General features: G+C 37.0%; 1 protein-coding gene across 1 annotated transcript in view; it reads left to right on the forward strand.

Moving 5' to 3' along the window:
- The window catches only part of LOC131075633 (chaperone protein dnaJ GFA2, mitochondrial), a 218,789-nt gene that overhangs the window by 147,476 nt on the left and 46,667 nt on the right, over positions 1–24,646 (forward strand). Inside the window, exon 12 of the mRNA XM_058012468.2 lies at positions 2,222–2,294. Within this exon, the coding sequence (XP_057868451.1) occupies positions 2,222–2,294 (73 nt within the window). The remainder of the gene's footprint in view (positions 1–2,221; positions 2,295–24,646) is intronic.

A 24,646-nucleotide genomic window follows, 5' to 3' on the forward strand; every position in this document is an offset into this window, starting at 1 on the left:
AATGTTCTAACTATCATAGCATAGTATATCGATTAATATCGGTTTGCATTATAACTGTGATCACCGATTATTATCGGGCTAACCAAGTATCCTGATTTATATTGGTTGATTTATTGACAGTAAACTAATGATGGTTATCGGGATTAACCGATTGCTTTCGGGTGGCAAAGCATACACCGCTTGGTATCACTTAAGCGATCACCAATTAGTATTGGTTAACAAGTTACGTAGACACCGATTGGTGTTAAATAACAAGTTACGTAGACACCGATTGGTGTCAAATGATAAGTTACGTAGACCCCGATTTGTATCGGGCTGTTGATTAATGTATACACTGATTGGTAATTATAAGTCAAAGGGTGCGATCAAGTAATGTCTTGATCGGTCATGTCACCGGTCAAGGCATTGCTTGATCCTCCCCTCTTGCATATATATATCAATCGATATTTGTGAGAAGGACATTGAAATCAATAAATGCTTCTCTCACCTGCCATACAAAAGAAGATAATCAGATTTATCATATAAATATATAATACATAGATCAAGAAAATATAAACTAGAATATATCTTGCATATTGAATTGAGAATTGAACATCATTTACAAATGTCTTGCTGTAGATAAAAGGAAAAGTTTCCAAATGGTCTCTCCATGAGGCTGCAGGAAACTTGTTAGCTCCAAGGTGGTGTGTATGTATCCAGGGCCATGCTAATGCAAGGTTATCCATATTCCATATGAACTTGTGGAATTTTGCCCTGATATGGATTTTATATTTTTTGAAATGCTGCATAACTGCAAAGACAGTCATCAAGTTTAATTGCATTTATGGAGCTGTAGAATGAGAAATAATGACGTGATATCAAGTGTACAACTTAGTGCTGTGTAGGAAAAGCAACACGATTTACAGTCGGGCACACATTTGTTGACCATCATCTTTTATGTTGGAATTCTTACCTACATAACTAAAGAATCATTTTACAAGTTGGTGTGAGCTAGAGTACATGCACGCACCCATGAACACAAGTGCACATGCGTGCACGCACACACATGTCCATGCCTATTTACACACACACACATGCATGCCTATTTACACACACACACATGCATGCCTACATGTGTGCACACACACACACCTGCTGACAGACACATGTATGTGTCCTTGTATGCACACGTGCGCATGCATGCACAATGAACATGGGTAATGCAGAATATCTTTGTACTAATATGAAATTTGCTGTATATGACCAGGAACAGCCACAAACTTAACAATAATACGTGACCTTTAAACTAGTAGAGGACTAAGTTTTGATGTACTGTTTGTTTCCCATTACAAGCTTAGTTATTTTGTGGATTATTTTGAGTTGTCAACCTACACGTGTGCACACACACACACCTGCTGACAGACACATGTATGTGTCCTTGTATGCACACGTGCGCATGCATGCACAATGAACATGGGTAATGCAGAATATCTTTGTACTAATATGAAATTTGCTGTATATGACCAGGAACAGCCACAAACTTAACAATAATACGTGACCTTTAAACTAGTAGAGGACTAAGTTTTGATGTACTGTTTGTTTCCCATTACAAGCTTAGTTATTTTGTGGATTATTTTGAGTTGTCAATGAGGTTTGGATGTCTGTATAGTTAAATATTTATTGGCATCAATTTTGCATTAATATTTGTAAGCATCAGTCCTCATTAGAAAAATTACAAGATGTATGGTGAAGATAGGTTTGTAAAGGAACAGAAGATTCCTCAAGATGTAATCACAAATATGGTTTACGATACATTGCTATCAACAAATATGGTATGGGATACATTGCTATCAACAAATATAATCCTTATTATATACCAGTACCTAACAACATCATGTGATAACTAACAAACATAATTTTAATTATATATGCTGGACTTCTGGATGTCTATACATGCTAGAATGGTATGCGATACATTTCTATCAACAAATACAATCCTTATTATATACCAGTACCTAACAATATCATGTGATAACTAACAAACATAATTTCAATTATATATGCTACTGGACTTCTGGATGTCTATGCATGCTAGAATTCATTACATTTACAAATTCTCATTGGTAACATGCACGTTTATGAATTTTATAAGTGGATATGGGAGTTTGGCTGGCATTTATCTTCAATATCATTTTGGTATGCTATACTGTATTGAAATTTTTGAGATCTATCTTTCATACAGGAATTTTGCAAGACGTGCCGCGGAGATAGAGTTGTAAAAGGACAGAAGAAGATTACCTTGGATGTAATGGCAGGTACACATCTGTAAATTGTTTGAATGATTGGAAGTGTACCATTTTATTTATTTATTTGAGAGATGTGTTGCATGCCAACTTTTATTTGTAAAGTGAAAACAGTTTATATCAGTTATGTGTATATGGTTTTAACTTTTACCCAATGTTCTCATGTTATATGAAACCAACATTGGCTGTGTAAATAAGAGGTGTGCATAATTTTACCTAATATTCTCATGCTATATGAAACCAACACTGTTTATAAAATACAACGTGTATATGATTTCACCTAGTATTCTCAATTTGTATAAAAACCAACATTGGTCATGAATAATCTATGTGGATAAATGTTGTTTTATCCTATCTCATGTAAGAAATATTTTACATGCCCTCTTGGTTGGATTTTTGGAAATTTCTAAGAAACGAAGATTAGTAACAAATGGTTGAAACCATCTAGAACACAAGAAACTTATGTGTTGAGTATGTATCCAGCAAGATAGGAACCGTCAAGGTTTTGAAAGTTTTTCTCTTAACACTTTGACTAGAGTTTGCTTTACATTTGTAGTATCATCAAAAATTGAACATGCATTACTATTTACATATTTCTGTGTTTTTATATTATAGTAATGCAATGCAATGGATCAGATTAAATCTGTTTTTATCATCCTTGCAGTGAGCTATGTTTGTAAGTATGATATGTCAAATCTCATGACACGTAATAATTCCTATGTTTAACATCATTTTCAATAATTTTTGCAGTCTGCCTTGTACAAGCTATAGTTTAACTATGTCTTCAATCATTAGTTTCCATTAATCGGAATAATGAGATAATCATTATATTTTCATGCGCTGAACTAGATTGTAGAATGAAGAGTCACCACTTAGTTTTGGACTGAGAATACACCTTGTTCATGCTTACAACTGTATAATTGTAAGCGACTGTAGTCAGATTTTGACAATAAGAAACCCTAAATTGTTTCATGTGTAGAGCATCCTCTGGATGTATGCTGGCTTCCTCATTCTAATATTAAACTAAGTATTGAATTTTAAAAAGGAAATAGATTACCTAAAACAAAAGAAAAACATGGGTGTTGCACTAGAATAATTGACAATTTAAGCAATTTTCAACAAAATAGAACAAAACAAAGGACTTTTATCGTAAGGTTTAATATGCACAATTAATCTTGAATGGAAGAGGTAAGAGGTTCAACTTTGCTTTGAGTTGAACACCCACATAAAAGACTATGCTAAGAGGTAACTAAGCCACATAACACTTTATTAAGTGTTTCAAAACATACTCAATTTCATTCATCTTCAAAGGTTAATGACTTGTGCAAAAGAAATTTGCTAAGGCTATAATTAGTGCTTGAGAACTGTTCAAAAGATCCCAACTACAAACCCAAAGGCTCTATTTATACAATTACAAGTGGTGCTTGTCCATTAAAACATTCTGTGTATCATAATAATGAGTTATAAGGTTAGAATAGGCACCACTATTTGAGATATCCTTGCAAATGCTTTACTTAAGCCCTAAATTGGCTAAATATGATTTTCTCATCTTTATTGTTCTTCTGGAAGTTCCTTGATTACATTGAATACTCTGAGCTGCATGTGATATCTATTTTGGCGGCATCCTTGACCACTTTCTGTAACAGATGCCTTGATATGATAGTAGGAGGATCTTATTTGTTCTTTACTGACTTTCTAGATGATCTGCACTTGCTATAGGTCCTCAAACAATTGTTTTGGTTTTTTCTTATGAGGTGCTTAGCTTGTTCTTCTTGTTTCCTTTATTTAGAATGTGGTAATTCTGTGGGAAGCTTTCGTTTAAAATGAATGGTTTGGGATCATCCTTTTGCTACGCAGTCTACAGTGGTCATAGTTTCAAAAGCTTCCAATTTTGCCAAGTGTAGATATATCTTTGGAGTGGGGTCCAGCCTTGCTTTGCTTTTAATATTTTCAATTTGCTAGCCCTTAGATGCAACTTAAGTTTTTAGATCAAAAGTGAGAAAAAATTCCTTACATGTTGTCAGAAACAAAAACTCGAAAAAGTACAACAATGTCAGATGATCAATGGTTATCAAAACTTTTGGAAATATTGACATCTTTTCTTTCTCAAAAGTTACCTGATTATTGTGTCTTGGCTTTGATTGATGGTGGGTGTAACATTTCAGACAATCTCATAATTTTCGATGGCCACAAATGTTCAATTCCCCTAGCTTAAAATAATAAAGAACTATAGAAGCCTACCCTTTGGGCATGGAATTAATACAATTGAGCAAGAACTAAAGAATGGAGAAGTGAGGGAGAGAGGAGAGAGGAGAAAGAGAGACGAAAGGTCAAACTAGGAATATAGGCTGTAGAAATCGAGAGCAATGTGATTTTCAATTTGCGCCAAGCATCCCCAAAAGGCATCTCTATCTAATTTAGTTACTCATGACTTGTTGATAATTACACAACTTCTTTATATGAATAGCCCCAAACTCAGAGAATTGTCTCGTACTTAAAGCCCTTGATCTTTGTCAATGTCTTCCTAACATTAATTATATCCTTGGCAATTGGGGTTAGAGGCCATGTTAGAAAAGTGGAGCCTTCATTTTTCTTCTATTCAAGCAGTGCCTTGAAATCCTTCGTTTTTATAGTCTTGTACTTGGGTCCCCATATGGATGGGAAATCTATTTGCACAAGAACATTAAAGTTTGCACTCATTCAGTTCACTTGGAGGGCCAATGCACCCAAGTCTCTTTGGCAGCTTTGTCAAATGTTAACTTTATTCAAAATGATAAAAATCAAACATAAAGTAGCAAACCTATTAGAAATCTTGGCAGCAGACAAAATTCTGTCGGGCAAAGGATAAAAGAAATTTTTTAAGCTATCTGACCTCTACCACTCTTTTTGATGATCTCATAACTTCTAAGTTGTAGGGTTCACTTGATGATGTGTTTTTTAGGCACATGCAAACACAAAATAAAATACCCAAAAGTATCTTATCCTCTCTTGATCAAAGTCTCTCAAATGCTGAAGATTTGCACAAGGATCACTTGAGATAACTCCAAGGTTCCTCAATGTCGGGTCATGATGTGTGGATAAGCACAGTTGGTCGTTGTGATTGCTGTTCCTCCAAGGGGCCTTACATTGTATATGAATGCTTGAATTGCTGGAATTGATATTCTATCTACTTGCTTGGAGAATAAAAAAGGGCAAAAGACGTAAGGTTTAGGAAGTCTAAGAATGTAGGAATGATGGACAATGTTTTGGTGCAACTCGACTAATCCTTGCTTTGACATGCAAAGCAACAACTCCACAAAGCTTAGTGCAATCTTTTAAGGAATTTAGATGATTTTCAAATCATTATCAAGCATAGACACCATTAATTGAATGCATATCAATGATTGAATAACAATTGAACTTAAGCTCATTCAAATATTGCAGTTGACCACACAAGGCGAATTTGCAATCAACAAACTGCTAGTAGTATGGATTAAGAGTTTCACCAATACACAATGCATTCAACTAATCAACATGAAAGCAAATGAGAAGTAGAAACCATGTAGCATTGTTGAAATAATGCATTTCACCATATCTTCAATGAAAAGAGTACTTATATTTACAAGCCTTAGCAATGATTTCTTCTTCTCCTATTCTAATCTAACTTCTAACTTCTAATCTATCTATTCTTCTACTCTTAGTGTCTTGCTATTTCCTATTAACCCTTTACAAATGAATGAAACAGAGCCTTATATAGAATTAGATAGCTCTTTACAATGAACGGTTCAGATTGATTCACAATCAATGGCCGAGATTACAAGAGGGAAACCCTATTCAGGGTTTGTTACAACAAACTCTTCTTAGCCAATGAAATAATTACAACATTTGGACACGTCTTATTTGAAATATTTGACCAATAGATAGTGAGGGTAGGTTTCTCAAAGTCCGTGCCTCCATAAGATGAGTTAGGTGCATTGTATTTGGACATGCTGATGTGGGATTCCTCTGATTAGTGGGATGATGACTAGGATGCCATCCCAACTTGCTTGTAGACTTGATTCATCATCATGAAGGAATGTTGAGCAATATCTCTTGATACTCAACATTATTTAGTTTACTCAATGTGCTGATAATGAGAAGCATCGTTATGATTTGACAAACTTTGATTAACTCTTCTGAAACTATCTGCTTCCTTGATCTTTTTGATGTAGACTGTGTGATGACCTTGATTGATCCTCCCTTGTTCATGATCTATTTGATGAATGGTGCACCTGGTTTGAATAAACTCTTTAATATACTAGCTTAGATTCTTGGATTCCCGAAGGGAATTGTAATGTCCCCTACTATGACTAGGCATGTTGTAGCCATAATTAATCTATTTCAATATACTCATGACTTCAACTACATTGACTAGGAAACAAAACCATCTTAACCTAAATTCAATCAGTGATAACATAATCTTCTTCCTGATATTGAATTGATAATTCAATCAGATTTATAACCTCACTTTTACTAGTTCTGTATATATATATATATATGACAATGCGTCAGATCTGGTCTGCCATGGTATGTGAAATTAAGTATGAATAACTTTATATTAATATTACTATTAAACATATTGTAGTTTCTGTTATTATTATTATGAATTATATTCTTCATACAAACTTTACCAGACTACAAATATTGATCATTCATATTAACACATCCCCATGCATACCAGCAAAAGCAAAGATGTTACATTTTCAGATTTGTTATATTAACTCTATTGGTGTTTTACCAGTTTATACCTTACATCTTACTTGTGAGTCATTTATTATTATAATTACAATGACAGCATAGAGAACTTACGGTACTGAAAATTTCATTGTCAATTCACCTGGACGTTATTGTATTTAACCATTAATGTATTGCAGATTATTAACATATTTATTATCAGTATGTTGAGTGGCTTATACCCGTGACACACTATGGCTGTATGATTCGATTTCTCTTTCTTATACAATAATTATCATGTATCTTTGGCAGTAGAGACATACCTGGGCTGTTCCTTAGCCAAATCTTGTTGTCAATGCTGGCGTTAACCTTTGTCTTTCCTGTAATCTTCCTTTGTGGATGTCTACGTCATCTTTTTTCTTTTTTTCTTTTTTTCAAAGTCCATATCCTTATTCCTTAATTGCTTAATTCCCTTCCTGTAGGTCTGTATAATATATCCCCATCGGTTTGAACGAGTAAGTCCTCTGCCACGACCACTATCCTTGTAAGGGTGGCGACTCATGTCATAATATGGCCGCTCATTGTTAGGGATCACCACTAATTAATAATTAATAAATTTTGCTACAAGTTCTTTCCTCCTAAAACCATTCGTCTCTAACATTGCTCGAAATAAATATTAATATGTAATATCATTGTTTATACAATGTTTATTATAATAATATTAATTTATTCTATTTGAATATTTCAAGAAGATTATTATTAATAAATATTAATTAATAATAATATTTAATAAATAAATAAGTATTTAATAGCTTCAAATAATCATTCGTTATTAGATATTATATTAACTAATAATAATAATTGCTTCAACTAGGTTATATATAACGATCAAGGAGGGAACATGACAAGAATTCAATATTGTAAAACTTTCCTTTATCATCATGTAAGTTATCTTTCTTTCATGCTCCAAGGCCTTGACTTTGATCTTTGTATTGCAAGTCTTGAACTTGATCTTGATGTTGAACTATCTTTGATTCCTTACTTAAGCACCTCTTTGTAGCGCGAGCCTTGTTTTGATATTGTCTTCTGGTTGAATCCAAGTCCTTCATCTTTGCAATGTTTTGAATCTTCTTACATCATTTCTTGCACTAGACCAAATTTTGTCTAGGTTGTCTTCAAATCGAACTGAAAACGCTCCTAAGTTAGGATAAAAGATCTTTAAATCAATCTCACCTTTCTTGAGAATGCATTTTGATCAATGAAATGATCAAAATTTCGTGTCAAAATCGCTAATGTGGAGAGAATTCACCCTTTAGAATTATGGATTAAAGATGCAAATCAGAAATCGCCCTATGAAGTTTGCTCCTCTTGATCACTGAATCTGCACCCTTAATGATTGAATTTGCTTTTGATGTTGACCGGGATCGCTGATCTTGCTGATGAAATTCGCTTATCTTGCTGATGAAATTCTAATGATATGCTTCCTAAACCAGATTCCCTGTTGATGTTGATTGAATTCCTTGCCTTGCTGATCAAATTTGCTAATAATTTTGATTGGGACTGCTAATTCGCTCTTGAAATTCGCTATTAAAGAGAAGACTCGTTTTGTGATGGTGATCAAATGATTGTTTCAAGTCTCCTTATATAGGTGCTTTAGGGTAAAAGACATGTCCTTTCATTTACTCTTCCTTTAGGCCGACTTGTATCTTGAACAAAAAAAGATTTTAATTTGCATTTGTTTGGTGATCGTTCATCTTAAGAGAGCCGACCTCTTATTTTGCTCATGGTTTTGACCCTTTGGTTTCACAACCTTGGCGGTTTTTTGGGAGATCTTTGCGATCATAGCATCATGACGGGATTTTGGATGACCTTTGCCATCATAGCATCATGGCAGGATTTTGAAGGAGCTTTGCTATTTTGATGTGATCGACTTTTTAGAGCGCCTTTGCCATATTTGATTGAGGGTGGCATTTTGAATGACCTTTGCCATATTTGCTAGGAGGCACCTTTGCAAGTCATGATTGAGGCGACTTTTTCAAGTACCTTTGCAATATTTGATTGAGGGCGGCATTTTGTGACACCTTTGCATCACAACAATTGGATTTATGAGGGAGCTTTGCCATCTCATCACTTGATCGGATTTTGGAGGGAGCTTCGCCATATGCAAATGTGGGCGACTTTTTGAGTGATCTTTGCAACATAGGTTGAGGGTGGCATTTTGAATGACCTTTTGCCATATTTGCTAGAAGGTGGATTTTAAAGGGAGCTTTGCCACTCAACACTTAGCGGATTTCTAAGTCACCTTTGCAACTCTACACCATGACCGGCCAATTTGAATGTCTTTGCAACTTTTGAATTTGATTGGCCAAATCAACTCCTTAGATAGCTTTGCAAACATGATCGGCCAGATTAGGGGACCTTTGCAATCCATTTGCTTTCCAAAGTTTTTTCAAGATTTTGAAACTAAATTTTCGTCCTTAGGGCAAATCATAATTCAAGACTTCATCCTTTGTTACCAAAACCTTCTTCACCAAATTGTCCACCAAAAGTTCATTTGTAGCAGATGATTGAATTGATCAACTTTGATCACTTGGTTGCATTTTAGATGAATTGGCATTCAAAGCTTCATTTGTATTAGAGGATTTGATCCATCAGATTTTGCTTGATTTGTCTCTCAATCTGCACTGAATTAGACAGTTTGATGTTTGAACCAAAGAAACGGGACTCGGACTCGGCAAGGCCGACTCGGACTCGGACTCGGGACTCGGCATCAGACTCGGCTCCAGACTCGGCTGGACTCGGGAAAGTGAAAAACTCAAGAAACTTAGAGATTTTTAAAGATTTAAAACTTGTTTCAGGCACCCTTTATTGAATACACCTTAAAGACACAATAACATCATCAAACTCGGCTCATTTGACTACATACACAAGTATACATCAATCACATAAGCATAAACGCAAATTGTAGCTGAAGTAAATAACAAACTTAGATATATAAATATTGTCAAATGTATACAATATTACAAAACTCATGGAATAAAAAATCCATGTCACCATATGATCATCATCAAATGTTTCATACAAATACCAAAGGTAAATACAACTACAAGCCTATGGCTCAGAGGAGCCTACACCCTCCGGCTCCGGCCCCCTGCGAAGGCGTCTAAGGTAGGTCCTGGATGATTCGACAGCCATAGCCGCTCCCCGTGACACCATGCCATGCTCACCAACATCAGGAACATCCGTGTCACTATCTGCCTCTGAATCTCCTGTCTGTGCTTGTGCTCTTCGCTCCTCCTCTGCCATGGCTATAGTCTCAACCTCTATATCTACGTGGTTGATCCAATCAGTGTCAGACTCGGAAAATAAATTTTCCCTACTTCTATCGACGCAGTTTCCCCCCATATTTTTCAACGGGGGTTTGGGGGCAGTGCCCCCAAGGTGGGTTCAAGGGGCTAATTTTTCTCATTCTCAGGCGAAGGTTGTAGTGAACAAAGACGAGATTATTCATTTTAAAAAAACTTTAAAAAATGCATTTTTTTGGCTTTTTTGGGGCCTTGACGCCAATTGAGTCCCAGGCACAGGGTTCGTCGAGTTTGGCGAGTTTATGCCAAACTCGCCAACTCGGCGAGTCTAACGAGTTTGCTCGCCAGACTCGGCCGAGTCCGAGTCCGAGCTCTAGAGACTTGGCGAGCATGTCTCGGACTCTGACTCACCGAGTTTCAGGCGATTTTCTAATCTCATTTTTTCCCTATTCCATCCAAAACAACTGATCATCTATAACATGGCTCTTCACAGGCTTGACAATAATCTTAAAAGTAAACTCTTATAGAAGCGTCAACCACCTACTTATTTGATCTTCAATAAGGGTTTTATTCATGAGGTCAAAGATGAAAAACTCTTACTCGACAATACATCTTTTGGCCCAAAAAATTTTAAAAATCGAGACTCGGCAAAAATGGGGAAAAAATCGGCAATAAATCTGTAAATTTATTGAACATTTGAAAATATATAATTTTTTAAAATATTCATAAAAAAAACACACATATACACTAAATTATTATCAAAATCTGCCCTAAATTATTATGAAAATATGGTCGAGGGGCAGCGCCCCGCGAGGCCAAAAAAACTTATTATGGGTGTTATTTTTCTATTGTCTGGCATATTGTAACCCTAATTTTTCTCATTCTCAGGCGGAGGTTGTAGTGAACAAAGACGATACCATTCATTTAAAAAAAAAAATTTAAAATGTTTTTTTTTGTCATTTTAGTATTTTACTAACCCAGCTAGTAGCCGAGTTTGGGGCTCAGGACTCGCCGAGTTTGGCGAGTTTGAGCCAAACTCGCCAACCCGATGAGTATGGCGAACGAGTCCGAGTACAAGTCCCAGAGACTTGGCGAGCATGACTCGGACTCGGACTCGCCAAGTTTAGGCGATTCATGGCGATTTTCGTTTCTATGGTTTGAACTGAAAAGCAACAAAAAAAAAAAAGATTGCATCAAAAGATTAGGAATTAAAACAACTGGTCTGATCTTGCCCAAACTTGCTGTTGTTGTTGCTACATGTTTAATAATCCAATGGATTTCCTTCAAAATCTGCCCTTTTACCTGGACTGGATAACAATGTCTTTAAGTTGAACCTTTGACCTTTCAAATCAAAATCACATCTTGATCTAGCATTTGGTCAATGTGATGATCAAAGTCCTATTGCCAAAATCGCTGATCTTCATCACTAAAACTGCTTCCTTCATGTCTGATCAGAATTTCTTATTGAATGCTGTTAAAATGATGTGAAACACTCTCTTTATATGGGCATCGGATGTTAAGGGTCTTTTTTACTCTATCCTTATTAAAGTGACACATCTTTATTCAAAGGCCAACTCCCTATCTTTTGTGTTGCCACACCTTGCAAGGAAATGGTGAGGTGGATGCTCCTCTTTTGTTTTTCCTTAATAAAGAATGCCTTAAACACTTTTACCTTCTTTCCAAAGTTAAGTTTTGTGGGAGCCCAAGCCATATGTGGCAAGGCATGTGAAGACTATTTAAAATTTCCATTTTAAAGGTTTGTGGGCCCAAACAATGATACGGTAGAGAGAAGGAGAAGAACGAAATACTCTATGGCTTAAGAAAACCTTTTAAATCTCCATTTTAGAATTTGTGGGGCCCGAGGTGTGATGTGGTAAGGACGGATGAAGAAATGTAAGGGGGCGAAGAGAGGGCACAGGTGAAAGGGAAGAAGAGCATGTTTGGGGAAAGGGAGACATAAATACGTGGGGTAAGGAGGTATAAGGGGTAGTGGAAGGAGTTAGGAGATGTTGGAGAGTAAAGTGGAGTGGGAGGTAGAAGGGGGTAATGGAAGGGTAAAGGGGGGTGTAGGCTATAATCGGATGGGGTTTAGGCTAGGGGAAGGAAGGTGGGTTAGGATAGGATAGGGGTAGGGGTAGGGTAGTGTGGGTAGTGAATGAAGTTTTAGGATATGATAGGAGAAATGGAAAGGTAGGGGAATAAGATAGTGGATGGGTGGAAGGAAGGGTTGATGGAGTATAGAAAGGTAGGTAGAGGATGAGATGGAAGGAGAGGTTAATGGATGAAATGTTAGGAAGGTGAGGTGGAGAGGTATTAATGATGGAGAGGTGGAAATGGGTGTAATTAGGTTTGGGCACCCACTAATAGTGTTGGGAAAGGCAGATTGAAAGCTTTGGAGGGCCGAGGAAATATTAAACCTCATGTCATCTCAAAGAGAGAGACTTGACCAACTTTTGAGCAACTACATGTCTTACAAATGAAAGGCTAATAGCAAAAAAAACTCGACAACTACCAACGGCTAAGCTAAGACAACTAGCCTAGAAAGCGAAAAAGTGGGGGTCCCCATTTGCAATGGGGCGATGTGTGAAAACGTCATCGCTCCCTTGGTCCTAGTCTGGTCTGGTCCTGGTTTGGTCCGCCTGTGGTTTGGATAGGGTCTGTGTTTCACAAGCTTGGCTCGAACTAGGTCGAATCTGGGCGGACCCAGGACGAACCTAGGCAGACCAAGGTGGACCTAGGTGGCCGGCGGCCAAAACACATCTTTCTTTTTGCAAAAAATTAATTTTTTTACAAATACGCCACTTAAAAATTAAAATAAAACCTTTAAAGTGAGTTTTAAAACATAATCTTGGCTCATTTCTCCTCATTTGTGTTGCAAAGAAAAGTTTTTTGCTAGCAGGTTGAAGAAAGGGTGAACAAAGTTTGGCTTCCAAAATCAAGTAGGAGGAGTTGAAGACTGATTTTTGAAACTTCAACAAGTGTTACAGCTTCATTTCCACACATTTGCAAGCTCCCATTGGCTGAAAGTGGTAGGTGTTTGAACATTTTATTCAACTATTTTTGTTTCACAAATTGTCAAACATGAAACATTAATTTTTTTCATTATTTTGTTTTTATTTTGAATGTGTTCATATTATTTCTTGCCATAGGAACTAGAATGGCATCTACCTGTTCCTCCATTGGCACAAATGAACAATCAATCTCAAAACAAAGAAATGATCCGAATTCTCCCCTATGGAAATATATTGACACTTCCAGGAGGTGGGGGATTACGTTGGAGATGCCAAGGATGTGGTGTAGAACGTAATAGTTCATATTTTCGGCTGGCAGGCCATTCGTGTGGAATACTAAAAAGAGGCATCAAAAAATGTCCTGGAAAAGATGGTAAACCTATACTAGAGGAGATGGTGATGAAATATGTTAAGGAGCATGAGGCAGCAAAAGAGAGAGAAGCCCATAGATTGAATCAAACCGCACAAAAAAAATACAAAGGGAAGGCAACCCCCATCTAATCCCAATGTTGTAGTAGAAAACCACCCCTTCTTTTCCATAGCCGAGCCTCAAAGTGAAACACCCTTGACAAGCAAAAGAACAAAGGGGCCTTTAGAAACTGCATTTCAAAATGAGAGTTGAGACATTGCCGACTAAGATGTAGCAAGGTGCATATAAGAAAATGGGTTCGCTTTCAATGTTGTTCTCTCCCCATATTGGAAGCAAATGTTGAGAAGTGTTAATGAAGCTCCAAGAGGGCATAAGGGCCCAGGTTATGAGAAGGTACGTGGAACCTTATTGGAAAAAGAGGTGAAGGGGGTTGCAGATGCATTGAAACCCATAAGGGATTCATGGGCTGAGACAAGTGTATCAAATGTTTGAGATGGGTGGAAAGATTCTGAAAATCGTCCTTGATCAATGTCATAGCCGTGCTCCCTAAAGGGGAATTGTTTTTGAAAGCTGTGGATTGTGAGGGCCAAGTAAAAGATGGCCGATTTATTGCAGATATTCTCATCTCCGCCATTGAGTCATTGGGACCCCGCAATGTTGTCCAAGTCAATAACTGACAACGCAAAAAATTATAGAGCTGTTGGTTTGTTGGTTGAGGAACGCTATGATCACATCTTTGGAAACCTTGTGCAATCCATTCACTCAATCTTATGCTACAAAAGATTGGGAATAAAATTAAATGGATCAAAGATGTGCATGTAAAGGTTGAGGACATCTAGATGTTCATCACAGACCACCACGTCTCAAGGGATTCTTAGATCCTTTTCGAATTTGGAGCTATTGAAGGTAAGTGAAATAGTAATTTAATTTTACATTTTTTGATTTTTTAAATTTTCAATGTTAATAATATCATTGTGGAAGCTATATTGTGTATTCTTCTTTAATGTTTGTCTTTATTTTTTAATGATTTTGGCATTAATTTGTGTTATAGGTTGCTAAGACCTGTTTTGCATCAAATGCAATTGTCTTGAGACGACCTGTGAAGGTTAGTGGCACTTTGCAATATGGTGATCAACACAAATTGGACTATATAGAAGCAGAGTAGCAGTGAGAGGGAAGCAAAAATTAGGGAATGACCTTGATGAGAAATTCTTCAAACAAGTGGAAGCAATTGTTGTAGAAAGGTGGAATAAGATGACCACTCCTTTCCACCTTCTTGCCTATGTCTTGATACCAAATCACTATAGCAATCAATTTCTTGATAAACCACGAAGGATTCCACCATGGAGAGATCTAGAAGTATCTGATGGGTACAAGGAAGCATTCCTTAGACTCTATCCTGATAATGATTTGGAAGATATTGTTACAAATGAGTTCATAGAATTTGCAAGTGGAAATGGTCTAAGTGTTGATGCTTTTCGTCATAGATCCAAGAAGGATGCTCATAGTTGGTGGTACTTCCATGGCGCATGCTTCCAAAATCTAAAACACCTCGCTGTCAAAGTTTTATCACAAGTAAGTTTAATTAATTAAATTTATCACAAGTTTATTTATAGTTTACTTTGTCTTCTTCATAGGTTGCTAGTAATTTTAATCTTTAATATTTATAATTGTATAATTTTAATTGTTTACTTTGTCTTCATGGGTTGCTAGTTCATCTGCTTTAGAAAGAAATTGGAGCACATACTCTTTCATCTAGTCAGTAAAGCGCAATAGGTTGCTATAAAAAAGAGCAGAGAATTTAGTATATGTTCATTCCAACCTACGTTTTCTTTCACACAAGCAATGTGACTACAACCAAGGGGAAACGAAGATGTGGGATATAGAGCCAAAGCATACTGATTTGGATGCTTCTGCTTCTCGGCTTGTTGCATTTGATGACTCGAACATTGAACAAACTTATAGTGTGAGTGCAAGTGGCATTGGCATTGGTTCATCTAATGTGAATGTCAATGATGAGGAGGATGAGGAGGAGAAGAATGAGGATGATGAATTAGAGAATCCATTTGATGATTAAACTTTAAATTGTTGAAAGTTGAAACAATTATACTTGAATATTTTGGTCATTTTGTTTTTAATCTTGATGTATATGATGCTATTATGGTATGATCATGATTCTATGATTACAAGTTTATGTTGTTTTTGTTGTTTATATGATGCTATGTGACATGCTAATCTTAATCCATGCTTGTAGGCTGCATTATATATATAATTTACATGTTTTTGTACTAACAAACCCAAACCCCTTTTCAAATTTTTGCTGTACCTGTGTACCGCTGCTTCGAACCCAAACCGGCAACTTAGCATAACTTGAATTTATAATATCAGTTGTTACCTTTTCCTTTTGTTTTACAGCATGGTTAATACAGCTAAAGAACATCATAAAGATTTCCATGGCTTTACTTCTTCTGCCTAAGTATGTTTGATATACTTCTTTTATTAGATTCACTTGGATGCCTTTATTTTGTTCTTCCTGATTTTAATAACCTCACTTTCAGTCTAATCCAGAAGGTGAGATTGTTAAGCTATGGATTGTGGAAATCTGATATCATTAACTTCCTAATTTTGCCATTCTTCATTGAGCTTGGCAATTTCATTATCCTGATTTGCAAGTTGTTGAATTTCTTTTCTCTGGCTTGTAGATCCTTTATATTCTTGGAGATGTTCTGTGGCCTAATATCTCCCGTCTCTGAATGACGCTGAAGCATGATAGAGTCAAAATTTACAATCTTGTGTTGCTCATTCATTGTACATTTTTAATCAATCCCCAAATTTCTATTTCTTGATTCTCAGGAGATGCTTGAAGTAGCTTAGCATGAGGGATCATTTGTACCTTTGGATTTGAAACCATGGGCACCATTGCCTTTGATATTTTTATCAAAATGAACATGTAGATTTGTTTTGGCAATATAGCAGGCTTAAATAACTTTTCTCTTACTTCTATTAATGACATATTTGGGTGTTGGCATCCATTTTGGCTTAAAGGGAAGCCATATATGGTGTTTTGATTACAACTTGTTGGTTTGGGTTGGAGATAGAAGGAAGTGGTGGAATTGAATGATTTAGGACCATTTGATGGTATTAAGAGAGAGCTTGTTAAGACTTAAGAGGATAGGAACACAAGAGGGCTAGAAGCAAAGGTAGCGAATGAAGAAATGAGGTAAGGGGGGATATTCACAATGAAACTTAGAATATGTGGAAACAATGAAAGATAGGGTGGAAGCGAGGATGTGGGAATTGGTGAAGACTGAATGAAGAGCACCACTAACAGCAAAGGAATTGATGGAAATTTTTGTTTGATTTCATACAAAGGATACATTAGAGGTATTTAGATGTGATAAGGAAAGAATACCTATGAAAGGGTTTCTGAAAGAAAAGGAGGACAACATGCTTACATAGGAAGAAAACAAGGGAGAAACGAAAATTGGTTGAATTGCATATATGAGGTAGGAGATGGAAGGTGTAGAAGTTGTATAATGGCAAACGATTCCCCTTTCTAGCTAATTTTCTTAGGCAATGTATTGCAACTAAATGACTAGTATCGGTCATAGTTGGAAACTAGCCACAACTTGCGAGTCATTGGCAAAATGGGCTGAATCGACATGACTCACATGTCGAGTCTTTTGTGAGTACTTGTCGAGTCCTGTAATGAAAGCATAAGTTTTTGGTTTACGGGTCATATGACATATGTAATCTTTCAGTTGTGACCAATTGAGTAGAATGGATTTGTCTTCTCTAAATGCATTAGTTTTTTTTTCTTGGTACTTAAGCTTTTTTTGTCAAGCCCTGAGTGTTGGTTCTCCAACCTACATTCAACAATTTCTAAAGTTTAACAAGATCTTATGTTCAAAATTGTTGAAAGGCTGGCTGATGGATGACAGAGATCCTAGGATCAATCTCTTTTGCACTTTTGACTCTGCAAGACCATGGTGGGTAACCCTTTATGATACATTGGTTAAAGTGCTTGTGGCAGTCAATGTAAACAGATAGAAACATTCATAGATTATGATGAGGATTATGAAATTACAAGTGTGACTGGTTCCCTTTGTGGCTTTTGTATATGTGAATGAAGTGGCGAAATAATGAATAATGAATTACAGCTTGATGAGATTTTCCATTTAAGCTGAGTATGGGTTGGGGGGAATCATATATTATGATGAGGATTATGAAGTTACAAGTGTGATTGGTTCCCTTTGTGGTTTGTATGTGTGAATGAAATGGAAAAATAATAAATAATGAATTACAGCATGATGAGATTTGCCATTTAAGCTGAGTATGGGTTGGGGGGAATCATATATTATGATGAGGATTATGAAATTACAAGTGTGATTGGTTCCCTTTGTGGTTTGTATGTGTGAATGAAATGGAAAAATAATAAATAATGAATTACAACATGATGAGATTTGCCATTTAAGCTGAGTATGGGTTGGGGGGAATGTTTCAGAGATGGAATGGTGCCTATTCTAAGGAATATAGTCTTTGGACAATTTCATTCCTTCGTTTTAACAATAAATATTACAAGTGGTCTTAAGTCTTTGACTCTGTTTTGTTACCTTACAATGATAGAACCAGTAAATGGCTTACACAATTTGCATCTGTTGTGACGTATTCACACATCGCCCCATTGCAAATGGGGACCCTTACTTTTTTTTTGCTTTCTGGGGTTTGTTTTCTGGGTTTTTGAGGGTTTTGTCTGTTAGCCTTTGCATTTTGAGTGTCGCTAGGGGGGATCACTAGGGTGGCAGGCTCTTCTTGAGCCAGGGTGAGTCCATGGGGCCTCAGAATTAGGGTTTCTTTGAAAAGGACAAAATTTTGCTCTTGTTTCTAATAGTGTCTTGTTTGAGTTTCAGGAGGTCAATGAAGCTTGGTGAGTGAATATCATCCTTGAAGGTCTGAGTTAGGTCAAATTGGTGAGTGAAGTCTGGAATGTCATCCTGATCTTCAAATGTCCTGAAATTTGGCTAAGTCTGGAATGTCATCGTGATCTTCAAATGTCTTGAAATTTGGCTAAGTCTGGAATGTCATCCTAATCTTGAAATTTGACTAAGTCTGGAAAATTGAAGAATCTTCCAAAAACTAGATTTCGCGTTATAACTCCTAGAGGTCCGAAACCACTCTCAAACATCCTGCCAGTATATATGGAATATAACTTAAAGTATCTTCTTTCTTATACTTAAATGCTCTATTCCATAAATGAATCTTGACGGAGAGGCTAAAATGTCAAATTTCGCTCCTGACCCTTCTAAAGGGTCCAGAGCGAAAATTCACCAAGGACTCAAGATTTCACCTAAGTCAAAGAGTGGTTGAGTGATGGGCAAGGATATGGAAGGATATGCATCAAGACGTGAGTCTAGGCCAAAGTCAAGTCAATTCCAAAGTGAATCAAGCCTAGAATAGGAATTTCGCTCTCGATCCTTCCAAAGGGTCCAGAGCGAATTCCTTTGTAAGACACTCTACCTTACCCAAAGTCATGAACTAGCTCATTCCTAGGCATTTGTGAAGGCAAAACACTTATTTGGAGTGAAGAAATGTGAAAATGAAGTCAGGATTTGAGCCCAAGGAGGAATTTCGCTCCTGACCCTTCCAAAGGGTCCAGAGCGAAATTCATATAAAACCCTATTTTTTACAAAATCTTGAAGCTATGTGTCAACTTAAAGAGCAAATTTGCATGGTCATGATTGAAGGAAGCCTAACAAAGTGTGTCCAAGGCATGAAAAGGAGAAAGCAAGTAAGAAACTAGCTCAAAATGAGAATTTCGCTCCTGACCCTTCCAAAGGGTCCAGAGCAAAATCCTCATTTGACCCTCAATTTTGGCCTAAGGCATTAAAAATGAAGATTTTTAAGCCAAGTGGATAGCAAGTGGACTTGAATATGGCGAGAGGAGGGTGAGTTTGATCAATTTTGAAGATGGATTGGATAAAAGAAGTGAGAAATCAACCCAATCTATGAATTTCGCTCCTGACCCTTCCAAAGGGTCCAGAGCGAAATTTCAAGAAGACACCTTTTTTCTCCTGGTTTGCACTAAAACTCTTGTTCCTTAAACATGTTTTGAAGGTTTTGATATGTTCTTGCCTTGAGAAGTGATTGAAAGTGTTGAAAAGTGAGGATCTTGTCCAAGATTGTGAATTTCACTCCTGACCCTTCCAAAGGGTCCAGAGTGAAATTCTTCATAAACCCCATTTGCTTCTAGGTTTAGGCCACAAACCTTGTTCCTTGGGTGAAGAATGGTATATTTTTACCTTGTAAAGAAGATTGGAGTTGAAAAGATGGAGAGTCAAGCTTAGAGTTGAAATTTTGCTCCTGACCCTTCCAAAGGGTCCAGAGCGAAATTTCACAAAACCACTCTTTTCCCTCAATTTTGTGCTAAGTCAAGTGGGGACTAAGGTGAATTGAGATTGGGGATGTCATTAGGAGTGACTTTGAGTTGCTAGCAATCAATGAATTTGAAGGAATTGAGCAAAAACATGATTTTCGCTCATGACCCTTCTAAAGGGTCTAGGGCAAAATTCTTAAAATCACCTATTCTCCCTTCAAGGCAAGTCAAGTCTTTGGTTTTTATGGCTTGGATGGATGTGAAGTAGCGTTTCCTTGACCTTTGAGGTGAATTGAAGGGGAAAAATGATGAAATAAGACTCAAGAAGGAGAATTTCGCTCCTGACTCTTCCAAAGGGTCCAGAGCAAAATTCCTAAAATCCACCTTTTCCTTTCATTTTTGTGTCAAGCTAAGTGTGGATCAAGGTAGATTGGGCTTGGAAGGACCCCTAAACATTCCTTGGAATGGATTGTGGCCACCAATGATGAAGATTTTAGGCTAGGACTTGAATTTCGCTCCTGACCCTTCCAAAGGGTCCAGGGCGAAATCCTAAATAGGTCCTGTCCTTGGCCATGGTTTTTAGCAAAATTCTCCTTTTTAGTCATTTTGAGGTAAAGCAAGTGTTGTTATGTTAAGAGATAGATCCAAAGGTGAGAATCAAGTAAGAACAAAGTGAGAGGAATGGAGTTGAATGAGGGAAAACAAGCAAGAAAAGAATTTCGCTCCTGACCCTTCCAAAGGGTCTAGGGAGAAATTCTTCAAACCACCTATTTTTCCCTTGATTGAAGCCAAAACTTTGATCCCTATGGCATGATTGGAAGAAAAGTGATGTATTCTCTCCTTGCAAGATAGATTGGAGTGAAGGAAATGAAATATCAAGTGAAAAACTTGAATTTCACTCCTGACACTTCCAAAGGGTCCAGAGCGAAATTCTCAGAATATCATTTTTCCTTTAAGTTTGTGCTTGGCCAGGACAGTGATCAAGGTGAATTGGACTTAAATATGGCCATAGGCATGTGTTTGAATAGGTTATGAGTCCAAGAGGTAAGGATTTTGAGCTAAAGAATGAATTTCGCTCCTGACCCTTCCAAAGGGTCTAGAGCGAAATTCTCAATTTCACCTAATTTGCTCATGATGAAGGTCAAGAGACGGATGCCCAGGCCTTGGTAGAGAGAAGACTAGTGTGTGCTTTCCTTGGAAGGCATTTTGGAGTAGAGAAATGATAGAATTTGTCCTAGAATGTGAATTTCTCTCCTGACCCTTCCAAAGGGTCCAGAGCGAAATCCTCAAAAACTCCATTTTTCTCCAATTTTGCATCAAGCTTGATGTTGGTTGAGATTAAAGGGATCCTTAGACATGCATTTGAGCAAGTTGTGGTCACAAGTTGTGAAGATTTTGTCCTAAAATGCAAATTTCACTCCCGACCCTTCTAGAGGGTCCAGGTTGAAATCCTTTGAAACTCCTATTTTTCACCTTGTTTGAGCTAGGCAAAGGGCTAGTTGTGAGGTTATGATGATAAGAGGTTTGAAGGCTAGGCCTAAGATTATGAAATGATGAAATGAGGTCTAAATTGAGCAAAATAGCAAATTTCGCTCCTGACCCTTCCAAAGGGTCCAGAGGGAAATTCTTATAGGGCCTGTCCTTGGGGAGGATCTTGAGCGAACTTCATTTTAATGTCTTCTTGTTGATGATTTAAGGTAGAAAATGCTATGTTAGAATGAATATATTATGTGTCCTTAATCATCTTATGGTTTGTTTTGCAGATGAAAGAAGACTAGGTTGGGACAAGGACGACCTCTTCTAGTCCATCATCATCAAGGACGTTCCACATGCAAAAAGGGAGGATTCAAGGTGCTTTGAAGCGTTGGAAGACCATGGGTGTTCAAGGAGTTCAAGTTAGCCTCAAGACCTCATTCTACCACAAGATGACAAAGAAAGGCTTCGCCAACACTTAAAGGTAAGGTATGCTATCGGAGAAGGAAGACTTGACGATAAGAAAGCCTCATCAAGCACTTGGGAGTAAAAGAGGTACACCATTCATCAAATTGAGACAGAAAAGAGATCAACCAAGACACAAACGTCAGACAAGATGGCATCCCAGTCACTCCTCCTCTGGTCGGATTGGTCCACCTCAGCGTGTCCAGATTGAATGTACCCGACTCAAGGACGGCACAAACTTTGATGTACCTACCCCTGCTTCTTATTGGTCCTCACCCTTGGAATGTAATTTTCTAATTGGCTAAGGAAGTTTGTTGTAACAAACCCTAATTAGGGTTTCTATCTTGCAATCCTAGCTATTGGTTCTAAGTCAATCAGAGCCGTCAATTTGTATAGGGCTCTCTATATAAAGTCCTGGCTCCTCTTTTTTAAAGGTTAATAGTGGGTGAATAGTTAGAAATAGTGAATAGTCAGCTGATAGAATAGCAATTAGAGTAGATTAGGAGGACAAGGCAAGAAATTGTTGCCACTGATTGTAAATAAACTCCATTTTCATTGAAGTTATGGTGAAGTGTGTTGTTTCTTTGCAATATGCATGGTCTCTTGTTGAATCTTCATTTTAGATGATAGATAATTAAATTGAATGAAAGAAGTTATTGAATGCACTCGCGTGGAATCCACCTAGTCCAAACCACTAGCCTTTTGCTGACTGTAAGTGCGCCTTGCGTGGTCAACTGGTATAGAATGAGCTTAATCTCGAGTCGTAACACCTCTGTTGTTCATGCATTATCTTGAATGGTGATCAGTATCTGATGGTGTACGATTCGAACATATTTGGAACATCCCTTAGAAGATTGCACTGAGTTGGTGTTGAATTGTTCAACTTGATGGTGAGACCTAGCTTAGTAGGAATCCACATAGTTATTCATCTATCTTCTCGCATTCTACGTCTTAGAGTAGACTTCTCGCACCTTGTATCTTTTGCCATTTCTTTATCTTCCAGCTAGTAGATAGGACTTGAGTTCTAGTAGATCAGACACTCAGGCGATCGAATGTAAGTCGCCTTGTGATTCCAACAAAATCACATCATACCATAGAGAGCTTATCCACACGTAGAGACCCTACATACAAGAACCTTGGAGTTACTCCGATTGATCCTTCGGCGAGATCTTCAGCAGTCGGGAAACTTTGGTCAAGAGAGGATAAGATACCTTGGTATTTTATTCTGTGTTCGCATGTGCATGAAAAACACATCAACAACATCCTACTTAATAATTAAATTATAACACCAGCATTTCCAATTAACATCCACAAAAGATTTATATTGTTCGTAAAACAAATACTAACACAGAAATAATAATATAAAGTATAAGCTATAAACATAGCAAATGTGTATGAAGAAACTTATAACTCTTAGCTATTCATTTCAAAAAAATACCAGATTACAAGAGTGGTGTAATGTCCTCATTTTGAAATAGGATTTCTTAAAATATAACAGAATAAAATTAGAATAATTAAAATTTAGTTAAGTTTAATGACTGGTTAAAAGGTATGAAATGAAAAGCTGCGACTCCCTCAAACATGAGATATAAAGGGGAGAAGAGAATTTCTTTTGAAGGGGGGGAGATGTAGAAAGAGAGAAAGAATGAAGCATGTGAATCAAGGAAGGATTGGAAGAAGAAAAGAATGGGAAGTAAATAGGACAGTGACTCTTTCAATAGGGTAGAAAATTTGAAGGGTTGTACTCTTTCAAATGGTGCTAATTGTGAAAGGTTGTGACTCTTCTGAAAGGTTGGGACTCTTACCAAAAGGTAGACATGATGAAGATGTGTGACCTCTCCCTCACATTGGAAGATATAAAGGGAAAGAAGGATGAAATGGAATGGAAGGAATGAAGTGGAATTAGAGGAGATATAGAACAGATTCAGAGCAGAAGTATATGGAGGGATTTGAAATAATATTTGAGAAGGAAAGAAGAAAATAAGACACGCACATCTAAAAGAAGAAGATATGCATATCTTAAGTCGGATACATTCAGATTTGAAAAGCAGTAAAGACAGATTTAAGAAGTGAGAGATAGATGAAGAATAAATAGGAAGTGAAAGGGCAGCAGTTGTTGCTAAACAGATGTATCTTTTTCTTCATGAAGGGTATAAAGTGAAGGAGACATCATTTGAAGAAGGATAGAACCAAGAAGAAGATCAATTGATCCATTCTAAGGAGCAGTGAACTTCATAACTGATTCCAGAATAATAAAGAGAGGAAGCCAACAGACTTGATAATAGTAAGGGCAAGATTTAGGGCAATATAAAAGGGGACATTACAAATGGAGACAAGGCAATTTGAATTTACATGGCTTGTATTAATATAATGTCAACAAGAAATAAATCATTACAACAGAAAATGACACAGACACAACGACACTATATTTCTTATTTCAAATACAATACAACTCTCATATCTCGCCCATTTTCAACCTTCTTTTCTATAAAGATACATTCCTTTTATAGGAGAAATGTTTGTGAGAACCTAAGTTACCGGTTTGGGTTCGGGAACCCAATATGGCAAAATTTTGAAAAGGGGTTTGAGTTCGTTAGTACACACACACACACACACACACACACACACACACACACACACACACACACATATATATATATATATATATATATATA

The sequence above is a fragment of the Cryptomeria japonica genome, chromosome 8 (genome assembly GCF_030272615.1).
Source record: "Cryptomeria japonica chromosome 8, Sugi_1.0, whole genome shotgun sequence".
NCBI lineage: Eukaryota > Viridiplantae > Streptophyta > Pinopsida > Cupressales > Cupressaceae > Cryptomeria > Cryptomeria japonica.